The 14,142-nt window shown below is 51.7% G+C and overlaps 6 protein-coding genes across 6 annotated transcripts; 3 read left to right on the top strand and 3 right to left on the bottom strand.

Moving 5' to 3' along the window:
• Positions 1–431: 431 nt before the first annotated feature.
• On the top strand, positions 432–1,064 carry MRS44_000044 (uncharacterized protein; the record flags this gene model as incomplete). Its single annotated transcript, XM_046284218.2, has 1 exon — positions 432–1,064. The coding sequence occupies one exon, from the start codon at positions 432–434 to the stop codon at positions 1,062–1,064; it is 633 nt and encodes a 210-aa protein (XP_046129839.2).
• Positions 1,065–1,545: 481 nt separating this feature from the next.
• MRS44_000043 (uncharacterized protein) lies at positions 1,546–2,196 on the top strand (the record flags this gene model as incomplete). Its single annotated transcript, XM_046276954.2, has 1 exon — positions 1,546–2,196. One exon carries the CDS (start codon positions 1,546–1,548, stop codon positions 2,194–2,196), a length of 651 nt encoding a protein of 216 aa, XP_046129840.1.
• A 1,083-nt stretch (positions 2,197–3,279) lies between these two features.
• Positions 3,280–7,261, bottom strand: MRS44_000042 (uncharacterized protein; the record flags this gene model as incomplete). Its single annotated transcript, XM_065624039.1, has 6 exons — positions 3,280–4,700; positions 4,804–5,558; positions 5,647–5,750; positions 5,804–5,840; positions 5,891–6,672; positions 6,764–7,261. The coding sequence occupies 6 exons, from the start codon at positions 7,259–7,261 to the stop codon at positions 3,280–3,282; spliced, it is 3,597 nt and encodes a 1,198-aa protein (XP_065479619.1).
• A 724-nt stretch (positions 7,262–7,985) lies between these two features.
• On the top strand, positions 7,986–9,703 carry MRS44_000041 (uncharacterized protein; the record flags this gene model as incomplete). Its single annotated transcript, XM_065624032.1, has 3 exons — positions 7,986–8,700; positions 8,789–9,038; positions 9,091–9,703. 3 exons carry the CDS (start codon positions 7,986–7,988, stop codon positions 9,701–9,703), a joined length of 1,578 nt encoding a protein of 525 aa, XP_065479618.1.
• Positions 9,704–10,208: 505 nt separating this feature from the next.
• On the bottom strand, positions 10,209–11,883 carry MRS44_000040 (uncharacterized protein; the record flags this gene model as incomplete). Its single annotated transcript, XM_065624026.1, has 2 exons — positions 10,209–10,912; positions 10,980–11,883. The coding sequence occupies 2 exons, from the start codon at positions 11,881–11,883 to the stop codon at positions 10,209–10,211; spliced, it is 1,608 nt and encodes a 535-aa protein (XP_065479617.1).
• A 707-nt stretch (positions 11,884–12,590) lies between these two features.
• Positions 12,591–14,042, bottom strand: MRS44_000039 (uncharacterized protein; the record flags this gene model as incomplete). Its single annotated transcript, XM_065624020.1, has 3 exons — positions 12,591–13,031; positions 13,145–13,366; positions 13,416–14,042. 3 exons carry the CDS (start codon positions 14,040–14,042, stop codon positions 12,591–12,593), a joined length of 1,290 nt encoding a protein of 429 aa, XP_065479616.1.
• Positions 14,043–14,142: the final 100 nt, after the last annotated feature.

Here is a 14,142-nt window from a genome sequence, read left to right as displayed (position 1 = left end):
AAGTGATTCGTAATCACCGCCGAGTGATATCCGCCTTAGATAGCAAAATATAACAAGTCGTGATAGAGGTCGGAGATGGGAACGGGAAGTAGGAATGTTGGCGGCGTTGAGAGACAAGCCCCTCTCTTATTGGTCTTGGAGCATCGGACGTTCCGGTGGATCGGGGTTCCAGCTGCCAAATCTCCGATCGAGGGTCGGCGTTGGGAAGTTTAAACCTCCGAACGCCGATGCTGAGTTTCTCGGAGTGATGGGTGGGACAGAGTATATAACGATGAGAAGCAAGCAGTATCATATTGCCATCCATTCGATTTTTAGATGACATCTCTAATACAGAAAAGCTTCTATCGCATCGCCGCATACACACCAGCAATATGATTTCCCTTCACAATCTGTCGTTTTCTGTTGCGGTCCTCTTGTCCAGCCTCATCACCATGTTATGCTCCAAGGCACCCAATTCCACTCCACGTGGCGGCTGGAATCAAGATCGACTTGGCTTTTACGCTACCCCTGCCGCAGCATTTCTGCGACGTCTGATGGCCGGAGGAATCGGCCTCGTTCATGCCTTTATTGTGCTCAAGACTCCCAGCACCAGTCTTGTCTGCCCGCATCCAGACAATCTTAACTGGCAACTTTTCGACTGGAATCCATATACCGTGGTGTGCCTTTTTCTTATCATCTGTGTGGGCGGGCCCCTCCGTCTGTTGGCGTTTGCTCAACTAGGAGGCAATTTCACCTTCCGCCTTGGACCACCAAGCACTTTGACAACGACGAGTATTTATCACTTCATGCAGCATCCAGGCTACACGGGACAAATCATCGTCTTGTTGACGAATTTGGCTCTCTATTTCCGGTGGGACGGAGAACCAGGTTGTTGGCTTCCCGAGAGCGTGCACCAGAGACTGGATGGCTGGGGTTTTCTCTGCGCTGTTATCATCACCTTTGGCATTGTGCGGAGGCTACTGATTAGAACCAAGGATGAAGAGGAGATGCTGCGGAAAACATTTGGGGCTGAATGGATCAAGTGGCATCAGTCTACCAAGAGGTTCATACCCGGCGTGATCTGAAGGAACCTCATCTGAGATTGGATGGACCCCTAGGCTGTTCTTTGTTCATCGATGCCTCAAGCTGTCTGTCTCTTATCACACAGGCTCTGGTGCACAACGATCACATCTCACCTATGGTAGGGGCAGCCTTTGAGGTGGGGTTCTTGGAAATTGTTTCGAATGCAGTAAAAACTTTTGCGAAGAAAGGCGAAAAGCCATTGTTAGAAGTTGAGAACATGCCACGAATACGAGAAATCCAGTGGGGTTAGGTTGTCGAGTTAACTGAATTGGAATGGGTTACAAATTGGTGTGGTTCGACGCTTGTCACTACAGTGACTGAGTCGGTGAATGAGTCACTGGCCGTCTTTTGGACCCCCTCCACGATCTGGTCGTTTACTAGAAATGCTAGTTGCACCCAGTTGAATTCGCCTACCTACGTATTCTACACCACATCGTCTTATAACCCTCAATTTTACTAAACACGCACCTTTCATCGGTCGACATGGATTACAATACGGAAGAGATCGTCAACGCCTTCCGGTCAGCCCGGCTCCAGTACGTCCGGGCCGACCAATCTGACAACAATTTGCAAGCATTTCTGCCAACAATTGAACAAGACCCCGTCATCCAGGCCATGGCTGCCCCAACGATGCTGCAGCCCAAGGGCAAGAAAGCTGCCGACAGCTACCTTGAATCCGTCGTCAATTCTCTGCTAGGCGTCGCAATATGTATTTTGCCTGAAGAGGAGAAGAGACTCAACCCAGAGAGCGACAAGAGCGACGTGGAGCAGAAGCAGAGCCCAACCATTATCGGCATAATGTGCATTGGCTGGGGAGGCATCTCACCATCTGTGGCACACCACCGCACTGCTGAGATCGGTATTAGTCTTGCCAGACCATACCAAAACCAAGGCTATGGGCGCGAGGCCATTAATTGGATGTTGGACTGGGGATTCAGGCACGCCGCGCTTCATTCCATTGGCATATCTACTGCCTGTTATAACCCGAAGGCTGCACATTTGTATGAGAGTATGGGCTTCAAACCGGAAGGGCGGCGAAGAGGGACAATTTGGCAAAACCGCAAGTGGTACGATTTGTTGGAGTTTGGAATGCTTGAGGACGAGTGGGAAAAGCTCAGGGGCATTGCCCCTTAAGCACTTCCAAGATCGGGATTGCACAACTAGCCCTTAGAATGCAGGGGAGAAATGGATATTTTGATGCAGCGAAGAGAGAAAGAGTATCAACATTGAATGAGGCGCTGTAGGCGCCATCAGCGACTGACATGAAACTCCAGAAATGGGGAGAGGTGTAGTTATGCTCACAGCTCCGATCTCTGTCTATCTATCCGCTCAGTTATCCCATCAAGGGCCGTGCTTCAACTATATCAAAAAAACACAATATCAATGCATCATAGCATCATATCCCAATTAACACAGTGGCCTCGTTACTTGGCGAATGAATCAAAGGCAGAAAATTCAGCCAGGTCTCTGTGTTTAAAGCGAACATTGCAAATTCAGAGAACCAAATCACTAACCCTTCCTGCACAGGCACCACTTCATCCCACACCTGATTTTCCATCCTGGGTCAGGTTTAAATGAGTTTGATCCAAGAGGGTACTCTGAGGGCAGTCTTGAACAGACTTATATTCAACATGCGAGTCCAGAGAGTCCAGGTGCCACCAAAAAGGCAACAGTGAGACAAAGCAAGGCAATAGAAAACGTGGCGTAGAGAAGATTGATAGTATGGTCCAAAAAGTTCCTAAACTTGACAAGAAAAATGACTCCAGCAATCCAAAAGGGTATCAAAGACCACCATACGAACATCAACAAGCTCCAACGCGTCAATAAATTTAAAATCCATGCTTTCATATCAACCCGTCTGCAAACCAGCCATGCTATACCTGTCAACAGTAAAAGCTTTCCACATAGCGAGGCTATCTGAATGCCAAAAGCGCTAGAGTTTAGTCGCGTGGTTAGTATTGCTAGACTAAGAGCAAGGAAAGGCACCGAACCTTGTGCTGAGATAGGAATTTCTCCTGAAATATATTGGATATGCGATAAGAAAGCACATAGCGGAACCATCCCATACCCTTTTGCGTCTCTGACATATTCGTTGGGATTTCTCCCAAAACCCAGTTCACACCTTCAATTGTCTCTGAAAACGACCTCTTCCTTGGTTTCTGTGATGTTGGCACGCTGGCTCATGCTGCAGACTGGGCTGGCGGATTCAGAAGATCACTACACCTCTTCCGAGCCGCCACCTCCCTCCCTGCCAGACCGGGTGATCTCTTCGATTATAGGCAACCTCCTCATCTGTATTCCAAGTGCCATATCAGCGGCTGTCGCACCCTGGCCACCTGCACTCGGCACGTCGCCGCGGGCACCATGATCAAGAAGCAATCTCACTGCTGCCTCATTCCCCGCCAAGACCGCCAGGTGTATCGCCGTCAATCCCATGCTTTCCTCAGTAGCGTCAAGCTGCCCCGGATCCTTAAAGTGTCTAAGTAGCTCATTCAAAATCTCGCGGTTTGCACTCCAATCGACATCCGTCCAGTCCAGCTGAGCCGCCTCCGTCGCATCTGTTCCGCGAAACTCGGCGTCGATATGAGCGGCTGCGGCGCGGTGCAGTGCCGTCCACTGGCGAGTTGGCTCCACAATGAAATGCAGGTGGTCTCGCGTCGATGCGCTGTCAAGGAGATAGCGGAGACGTGCGATTGAATTCCGCGCGTTGGAGGCGACAACGTGCCCAAGGATGGTTGTGGGGTTTGTCAAGGCAAGGTGGCCACTGCCCAGGGTGGTGAAGTTGAGGTCGGCGCCATGCGATACAAAGCTGTCGGCGAGCTGGAAGGCGTCATTCTGCACAGCTATGAGCAGCGGGGATTCGGTAATGTCGAAGTCGTCTGGGAAGCCATCGAGGGGGGCGCCGTGGTCAAGAAGGGGTTGGACTAGCCGCGCATCATTTTGCCCTGCGTACGCCAGGACATGGAGAGCGGTCCACGTTAAAGCCTGGCCACTGAATGGATTCTTGGAAGCTCCCGTGGCGTGTGCTCCATGCTCAAGGAGAAGATTGACCATTGTTGGACGATTCCATCGAACTGCCTCCAGGAGAGGTGTTCGCAGGTCAACGCCGCATGCGCGATTGATGTCGGTCGTTTTGAACGCACCAACGTCCTGGGATCGAAGCACTTCTTCATCATAGCCTTCTCCAGCTTTCATAACATCGGCTCCGTACTTAAGGAGGTATTCAACCAATTCATCTCGGGCCAGCGAGACGGCGAAATAGAGAAGGGTTTGGTTGAACCCGCCGTAGCCGTGAACTGAGGCAGCCCTGTTGGTCCTGGGCAGCAGACACTTGAATGTTGATTCCATCGCCTGTTGATACTTCGGGCCATGGTAGAGGATCATATCAAATAGGCTGCTGCCGTAAACGGCTTGCTGAAGGAGGCCTGTCACCAAGAAGTTGCCCTGTTTCGCTGCCCCTTGTTCGACGTTGTATTGCTCAATGGCATGAATCATCAGTTCCAGGCAATCTGAACGAAGCTGTGACGCAGCGACCTCCAAAGCACTGTTTGCGCGAGGCCACGATGTGTTGCACATCCTCGGATCGGTCGTGTTGGACAGCAAAAATTTGACAATTTGGGGACGGTCACAGTGAGTTGCTGGTTTGCACATTAGCCCCCTGATGCCCCCAAACACCCGAACCAACGAGTCTTCCAGTTTGCAGAAGAAGCGAGGAAAGATATGGCGATGGGGAACACTCACCCCATCCGATAGGGTAACCCTCCGGCAGCCGATCAAGATCCAGCGATGCTGGAAACTCCGCTTGGTAGGCTATGAAGGTTGTCGTCTTGACGTCTGAATCAGCGCCGGCTTGGATCAGTGCTGGGCCAACTCTTTCGATCTCTTCGTCATCAAAGGATATTAGCCAGTGAAGTGGCGACTCTCCATTCCGTGCTGCCACCGATGCTTTTGCTCCATGCGAGGCGAGCCACAAGACCGTGTCAGTTTGCCCGGCGCGGCATGCACACAGAAGCGGCGTCTCGCCCTGGTCATTGAGTTGATCAACTTCAAGTGAGGGAAACCGATCCAGGAGAGCCTCGATGGCTTCTGTTTGGCCGCAACTTGCAGCCACATGAAGGATGCGGTCACCTCTTTTGTTAGCAGTGTAATCGGCGATGCGATTCAACCGAGAGAAGTTGTCGAGCAAGACGGGAATGTTTCCAAAAGTCTTGATCCACATGCCGTGAGTGAACCCGTGAAGCATTTCTGTTTGGAAAAAGTGATTCGCGCCTGTTCCTGCGAGGGAGTTGCGGATCGTTTTCTTCGTTTCCTCGTAGTCGTTTTTGGAGACCAGAGCAAGATCTTCAAAAGCAATTCTTGAACCACGCAGGGCCATTAGGTTTAGCGATCCGACTACACCCTCTGTATTGTCAAATGTGACCCCGATGGCACGCGCGATTCGGTACCCGTACGCCGACGCCAGTGGATGTTTCACTCCCCAAGCGTTGAAGAGCCACCTGGATGCGCTCGAGGTATTCTTGTCTACACCATATCCATTGATGTAGAGAGCCGTGAGAAGGAAGGCCTCCGGCGGGTTTAGCATACCCCTTCTTAGCCTCCTCCTCGCCTCTCTGAATGTATATTGTTGTCAGGTACCTCTGAACAGAAGAGTCCATCTTCGTCCAGTGGCGCCACGTAAAGTGATGTTGCTATACGACATAAGTTTCCAACCATTTCGACGAACAAAACTATTATGACCTACGTTCAGGTTCGACTTTAATACTTGATCCGGTCCCGCGCTGTCTCGGTCAGTGTCTAATAATGTGGCGCCAGGTGGTGATTTGAGTACCTATCTTCAGTAAACAGACCATTATGACCAAGGGAGACCATGATTTGGCCGAGGTCCCTTTGGGATGGCTCATTCGATAACCCAATTGTCACAGCTCTTTGCATCGCGTCGTATAAACCAAAATGTTGAACAGTTGCAAGCAGCTGCTCCTTCAGCGGCCCCAACGCCTGGAAATACATAGGTGGAATAGCACACAGAATCTTTTCAATGCCATCAATGCAAGCTGCAGGGTCGTTGACCTGTGTGTTGTTCTGTTGCATTCGCTGCTGGAGAGAACGGAAGTGCTCGAGGAATTGGACAGAGTCGCCATACGGAGCGGCCATGATTGCTTTCAGGTACCAAGCAGAAAGATCTGTCTGGGCAGCTAGTTCTTCGGTTCCCTTTAGTCTCTCCGCTTCCGCATAGAATTCTTCGCCTTGCTTGGAAGCGTCCACGAGGAGTTTGAAGATGTTGCGACCATGGGCAAATGTACACCAGATGAGGAGGGCTAAGGAGTATATGTCCGCATACTTTGCGTACGATACGTTGACTGCTTTCTTTGCCTCAGGGGCCTTCCACGGCCGGGTTCCTCCTAGCAAGAGGCTGCTCCTTTCAGTATTCATAACCAGAGAGTAGCCGAAGTCACTCAGCTTGGCTCTATACTTGTGCTCCTCATCAGGAAAGATCAAGACATTCTCTGCCTTGACGTCGCCATGGACAATGCCGCATGAATGAAGCATATGAAGGCCTTGGCAGACGTCAAGGCAGAGCTTCCGCCGAGTCTCTATGCCGAGATACTCTCGCTGTTGCAGTTGCGAGAGGCTCCCGTGTTCCGCAAACTCGACAATGAGGACGGGCAACTTCTGCAGAGAATTAAACGGATTTATGCCCCACGCCAATCCAAGAAAGTCGACGAGATTCGGGTGTTGTAGGATTGGCCGGTGCGTTGAGAGGTAGAGCTCCATGATTGCAGCGTCTATGGCGTGCCGGGGACGTGTGTGTGGCTTCACCTTTGTCCGAAAACTCGATGACGGCCACCTTGTAGGCAACTACGTCCGGCAACTTGCGCCGGTCTTCCGTCTCGACCGAGAAGCCATCAACTTGTATACGCGACTTCAGGAGCTTTTGGGTCGGGATGCGACGTCGGTACACGGCGAAGCTTGCGCCCCGGCCGGCAAATGAAGCGCTGTCGACGGCTTGCGCGTTCGAAAACACCGGTGGTACCGATAATTTCAAGGCACTTTCAGCCGAGATGGCTCGGTAGGAAAAGTCCAAGGCGTTCGGGATGAAGCGTGCATCGTCTAGAGTTGAAGGGTCATATGGTTCGAACGTCGTAGGATCGGAGGTATCTCCCCTAAAAGATGTCAGACTTCTTCCCGAGGAGGACTCCATTCCGCTTCAAGGGTCGGTAATTGGGTGACAGAGGTCCAAGCAGCCCAACTCAAAGCATGAAGGAGGAGTGTTGGCGGGTGTTATGACCAGGCGGGGAACTTCGAGGGAGTGGATCTGTTGCTTTACCTCCTTTTAAGGATCCTTTGTCACTGCTAAGCACATAGTTATTAATTATGTAACTACTGATTTGCGGCTGAGCTGCTCCAGCCTACCTCAGCCTGTTTCGCGATTGACGATATTGTTAGGACAACTGGAGGCTTATGGCCAAATAGAGCAAGTGGAGTGGACGAAGAAGTGGGGTGGACCAAAAATAAGTTACTGCGTGGTCAAAGGAGTCAAATGCTTTTTAGCGAAGGGGTTTATTATGCTTAATCGACGGCTGGGAAACGCGTAAACGGTCGGAGAGACCGGTACAAGAAGAGAGGCCAGGGATCCAAATATCGGATAATTGCACTTTGATGTGCCTCATCCAGGGTTGATCAGGCATCAATACCATCATATAGCGCACGCGCCCTGTCTGGCATACACCCTGTAGGCGATCAACCATAACCCCGCATACCTATAGACCGACAGTCCAAGGTCGAGACCCAGACTTTCCAGCAATTACGTATCAAGAACCTTAACGCTTGTGTTGTACACGCACGATCTTCTGACTCAGTTAACCCATCAAGGGCCGGGCTTCAACTATAATAAAGAACACATTGTCAACAGTTGTACACGCACAATGGACCCCGGAACAGCCTTAGCTGTGGTCTCGCTCTCTTTCGACCTTTTTGCCCGCTGCGTTAGAGGCTTCACCTTGATATCTGACGCTCGAAATATCGGAAAGGATGCAGCCATCGAACGAACAAAGCTCGTGCTTCAAGAGTATCGGCTCATTGAGTGGGCTCGGGCAATTGGCCTCAACTCTCCCAAAGACGATGAATCACCAGTACCTCACAAGCACCCTGCCGCTCTCATCCTATTCCAGCTAGAGCAGCTTCTCTCCTCGACAGATGCTTTGAAAAAGCGCTACAAGCTTGAACTCGTGTCTCCGCCGGATGGTTCTGATGAATTGGTCCCTTCTGAAACGATCGTCGCTCCGGATAACCCGGCTTCGTCGATCCTCTCAAACATTGTGTCATCCGAGACTCGCGCGGGCATCCTCAGGCGCGCATCCACACTCAACACGGCGAATCGGTTCCCAAGGCGTCTTTGGTGGGCCGCTGTCGACAAGAAAAAGTATGCGGAGTTGGTGAAGGATGTGACCGGGCTTGTCGATGGACTTTGGTCTCTCTTGGATATGCCTCACCGAGTTCAGACGTCTCGCGCTGTCAACCAGACGCTGCAACTAGCGATCCAAACAAGTCAGGATATCAAGGGTCTTCAGGATCTCCAGAAATCTCTCCACGACTCGGCCACAGATGCTGGGATGAAGAACGGCCTCGCTGCCTCGGCAGGTCTGAAGGCACAGCATATTTTGCTCACATCACATGATGGCCATGCCCAACAACCAACACACTCCGATGATGGGACCAAACAATATAGTACCAGCACGACCTCTATCGGTTCTGGACCCCTCGCAGCTGGCTAGCATTCGTATGATGTCTTTGACCATCGGATCGGCCCAGTACAAGGGAGACACCGTACTGATAGAAGAGAAGCGCGTACAGCCGCGTATGAAAGCGAAGCTTAAACCACGTGTTGAAGCGCTCGTGCATCTACTCTCTCAGCCTCCCACGCCATCCTTCCAGACATTCCCTTGCCGAGGATACACTGAAGAGCAAGGGGGCTTCCGGTTGGTCTTTCGATTCCCTTCCAGCACTGAGCAGCCTCTTTTCTCTGCTCAGTGTATTATCGAGATCCAGCGGGCCACTGCCAGATGTTGGCGCACGACTTCGTTTAGCTGTGCAGGTGTGCCAGACGCTCCTCAGCTTCCACACCGCCGGCTGGCTCCATAAAGACATGCGGTCTGAGAACATTCTCCTTGTCTCTCCACCCTCTGGCCAGTCGATTGGTCGTCTGGGTCGACCATATCTCTGCGGCTTCTCCTTCGCGCGACAAAGTTCACCGACCGAAATCAGCGAACAACCATCTGAGGACCTCTCACGGGACATTTATCGGCATGCCAAGGCTCTCGGAGAGCCTTCCGAGAGCTTTGAACGCTACATGGATGCATATTCTCTCGGCTGTGTTCTGATCGAGATCGCAGAATGGACGCCTCTTCGCAAAATTGTCAAGAAGCGCGTTGACGTCAGTAATAGCAACGTCGTGAAATTGACTGATGTTGCATCACTCTCCCAGTGGATGCATAATCGATATATTACTGAAGGATTCGCAGCATTTCGACTCGGGGCTGCGTTCATGAAGATGGTTGCTCTCTGCATTCCAGCGGGAGATGAAAAGCCGGATTTGGCTGACTTCTACTCCGCTCTTGAAGGCATGGCCGCTTGTGAGATTTGATTGGACTTCTGGGCGCAGCTATCTTTAAGCCATGTACACCAAGGGTCTCACAACATGGGAATGACTGGATATCGCTTGCCGTTCAACGATTTATGATTATGACAAGATAATTTCTCTTTTTACTTACTCTGGTAAGGAGAGACGATGATCCTCCCTCTTCATATCTTTTACTCCCCTAAATAGTCAACACAATCGTCTAAGTAGTCGACCATATGAATCCACATATCGTGCCATCATCATCTCAGGCTCAGCTCCTTCTTCTTCTATTCCTCTATATGTAGCCTGCTATATCCCTAAACCTGATTCTTTTACGTCTTCCACATGGTGCCATTCATCACTGGTATCTCTTCCCCAAACCTGGGGTTATCACAACATATGCCCTTACCAACCTAACCACGGTTGTACTCTCTTTAACCCACCCTCCTTCGTCCCCGTAACGACTTCTTGCATGCCTTTCTATGCCAGACAGCCCATATCTTGTCAACGCCCACTTTATTGAGTGCACTCAGGCAATCCAGAACCAGATGCGTTCCAGCCAATTCCTGGGTTTTACCACCGGCCAAGTTGGTTCCAATGCATCAATCTCCGCCTTTCCGGACCAAATATCCATTTCTGAATACTTGACAAACTTGGTCTTCTTGACATACTTGAAACCAAAAATCAACACGAAGAAAATGGGAATGTTGATGTAAGGCGGGATGAAGGTCTTGGCACTGAAGCGTCCAGGGAAGAAGGCGTCGAATCCGTTAAAGATAGCAACAATGGTGCAGAATGAAACGGAGAAATAAGCCAGGAATGGCTGCATTGGTGACTTGTACGGAAGAGTGTTGCGGTCGATTCCGTTGTACTTGAGGCAATAGTAGAAGCGAAGATATGTGTAGCAGACACTGGCCCAAATGATAAGAGCCCCAACACCGCTCAGATTACTGAGCCAGAAGAAGACTTCAGCGCCACTGTTGCTGACATTGAGGTAGACCAAGAGTCCAAAAGCAGAGGTGACTGCTACACAGAGGTATGGAACGCCAAACTTCTCATACGCCAGGATGGCTGGTGCCTTTCCATCAAGGGCCGCGGCATAGAGAACACGAGTGCCGGCATAAAACAGCGAGTTGCCAGATGACCAAGCCGAGGTCAGGATGACCGCATTGATGATTGAGGGAAGTGTCTTAATACCGCCGTTGCGAATAGCGATAACAAAGGGACTTTGAGCTGCTCCAGGGGGCAGAGGAGTTGATGGCGTTCAGGAGGGAAGGGTCCTTGGACGAGACGCAAAGACCGACAAGGAAAACGGAAAGGATGTAGAAGAGAACAATTCTCCAAAAGACTCGACGAATAGCCTTGGGGATGTTGCGTCGAGGGTTCTCTGTCTCTCCCGCCGCCATCACGACCATCTCACTGCCGCCATAGGAGAATGTTGCCTGCACAAAGACTTTCCAGAAAGCCAGAAACCTTCCCAATGCACCTGGCCTCAAGTATTCGTTCATGGGTCCTGGGTGTATCCAGTACTTGAAGCCAATCGCCTCGCCATTGGGAGCGCCGCCAACAGTGATGATGAACATCAGGATGATCAAGCCCACAATAGTGGTCAACTTGATGGCTCCAAAGACGAACTCGGCTTCACCATAGATGCGAACGGGCAAACAGTTGAGGAAGACCATGGGAAAATAGAAAAGGCTGATGAGTGCGACTTTGGGGACATTGTTGTGCCAGTAATCAACAATGACGGCTGAAACTGTCACCTCAATAGGAACTCCAATGGCAAATTGATACCAATAGTTCCAAGCGAGAGCAAACCCCAGCGCTGGGTCCACGAACCGGGCAGCAAAGATGGGAACAGGGCCCGGGATAGGCAACCACGAAGCCATCTCACCGACGCTGTTGAGGACGCAGAAGATATTGAAGCCAGTGATGGTGAAAGACAGGAAGGCTGAGAGCGGGCCGGCAAGCGAAAGCACCTGTCCGCTGCCGACGAAAAGGCCCGTGCCGATGGCACCGGACAAGGCAAGGAACTGAACATGTCGGGACTTGAGCCTACGGTTCAGAGTGCCGAGATTGCGTGTTCCGTACTCCAACCCCTTGCTATCGGTAGTTGGGTTGTTGGTTGGTAATGCTGTTGGTTCGATGCTGGGTGACTCCCTCCCCGCTTCGACATCATTGTGCTTCTTGTCCATTCCTTCCATGGTAGGGTCGTAGTCGACGGGTCAGTCGACACCGTTGGAAAGGGAAGGAATTTGATTCGATGAGGACTTGTGATTCGTGATGCTCGCTAGCCGGTACCCTAATGAGAGCTTGAGGAAAGAAGATGGGATCAATATGAGAAAGAATTCCTCTCTATATGAGACATTAACAGACATGAACGCCTTTACCTCCAACCCACCGTGGCAAACCCTTTCCACTGCACCGTACATAGCCAACTCGTTGTTCTGGGGCCGATCTAACCAAATCCCCCACGCTGTGAAAAGCCGTGAGTGCGACCACAAGCAGGGATTTGATCCAATCAAGAATAACATGAATGAACTTGGTTATACCAGCCCTAATATGCCTCTTGAGGGTAGGCTCATCGCCGTAAGATAGTAACAGATCACACCACAAAAGAGGCGCGAAACGCGGCACCACGATGCACATCTAACAATGGGGCCGGTTGCCGGCTGGAGGAAGATCACAGCACTTGTGATGCAGCTACAAGGTACCGGATGAATCTAACGGGCAGATCAAGTAATAGCCCCAATCACTGACGAGCCGATCCGCAATACCCGGCTTGGCACGGGATCCGAAGTCGGTGCTGGACTGATTGATAAGGTGATCAGACAAGGATGATCCCGCTAGCTCGAACTACTCCGTGCCAATCTCGTCCATCTGCAGGGCTCGAGCCGTGACCAATTCACCATCATACGAGCTTTGGCAGTGTATGCTTAAAAACCCCCGCCGGGTCATACTCCCGTTTCAGCTGCCGCAGCTCTGCCAGATGCCCTCCAAAGGTTGTCTCCAGGTCGACGAACTCGGGGGCGGTCAAGGGTAGATACGTGGGACCTTCTGCATCTGGAAGTGCTGAGATTCTATTACGTGCATCCAACGCCCAAGCTGCCGCACCCCGCGCCGAGGCCTCGTCATCTCCCAGGCCCAGGAACTCGAACATCACGTGGGGTTTCCGGTACGGCAGAACAGAGTCCGGCGTGTCGGGCCTGCAGGATGGGCTGTCGGCACGGAGTGTGTGGATGTTGACACCACCGGAGCTGTCGCGGGGGATGGCGTGGGCAATTCGGGCCAGCTCATCCACCACCTCGGGTGAGAAGTGGGAGATGTCTGCTGACTGGCAACGGCTGAGAACCTGAGCGGGGATCATATATCTTTCACCATGGCCGCGAAGCCCAGCGCGTTCGTGTTCATGACGGTCGAGTGCACATCCGAGATATTGGGTGAGAGAGGTGCTAACTTGCTCACTCGCTTTAGCCACAGACGAGACTCGTCGCTCGCAGACCCGTTCCAGATGAAACCGCAGGTGAGAGAAAGTCCGACTTTCGGGTAGATCCAGATCGACGGCATCAGATAAAGCTTGCTGGGAATGTCCTTGTACGTGTTTACGAGGTTGTTGTAGCTGGTGAAAAAGGTGGTTACAGCGCCGGCAATGTCAGACGATTCGAAGAAGAGCATTCCCGCCTGGACCTGCTGAGAGTCAGCATATGCACTGAAAAATGCAGGAGACACTACATACCTCACAGAGCGGCCACGTCTTGACCTCCAACTCGACAACGATGGCGAGACTTCCACCGCCCCCACGCAGACCCTTGAGTAGGCGAGCATCAGCTTCAACTAGCTCCCCATTGGCCTGAACAACTCGGGCACCGACAATTTGGTCGGCTCCAAGCCCGTACGAGTGGACATAAGGACCAAATCCACCCCCAAGAAGACACCATCCCACAAAACCGACCGTTCCACAGGATCCCGCGGGAGCTGTCAGTCCATGCTTGCTCAAGGCCTCGAGTACCTGATAATTTGTCGCCCCTCCTCCCACTCTTGCTGTCTTTTTATCTGGCGATATAGTGACCGTGTTGAGATCGCGTAGATCGATGCTCACGGCATCGAGGGCCGAGAAGCGCCCGAACATGTCATGCCCGCCACCACGAACCACCGGGTCCAGCTTAAGGCTCAAACATGATTTGATAATAGTAGCCACTTGCTCGGCGGACTGGGGTCTGGTGATGACTTTGGGCCGAACCTCATCATGTCGGCCGGTATAGCTCGTTTGCAGGGAAACAAACTCACTTGAGCCAGGAACGGCAAAGGGAATACCGGCCTCAGAAAGATGACTTTGCAGTAGCTCCGTTGTTGACTTGCTCATTTTGTGTATGAAGGATGAGAGTAAAGATGCAGAGAGGGAGCTTCATGGGCCCAAGGTTGAGGGTGTTTCAATCCCCCTTTATCAGAATTGCCGGGGTCAG

This window comes from Fusarium solani (genome assembly GCF_023522795.1).
Source record: "Fusarium solani strain SB1 chromosome Unknown bctg00000000, whole genome shotgun sequence".
Lineage (NCBI taxonomy): Eukaryota > Fungi > Ascomycota > Sordariomycetes > Hypocreales > Nectriaceae > Fusarium > Fusarium solani.
The sequence above is the reverse complement of the archived record's forward strand: the minus strand, read 5'-3'. Positions and strand labels throughout refer to the sequence as shown.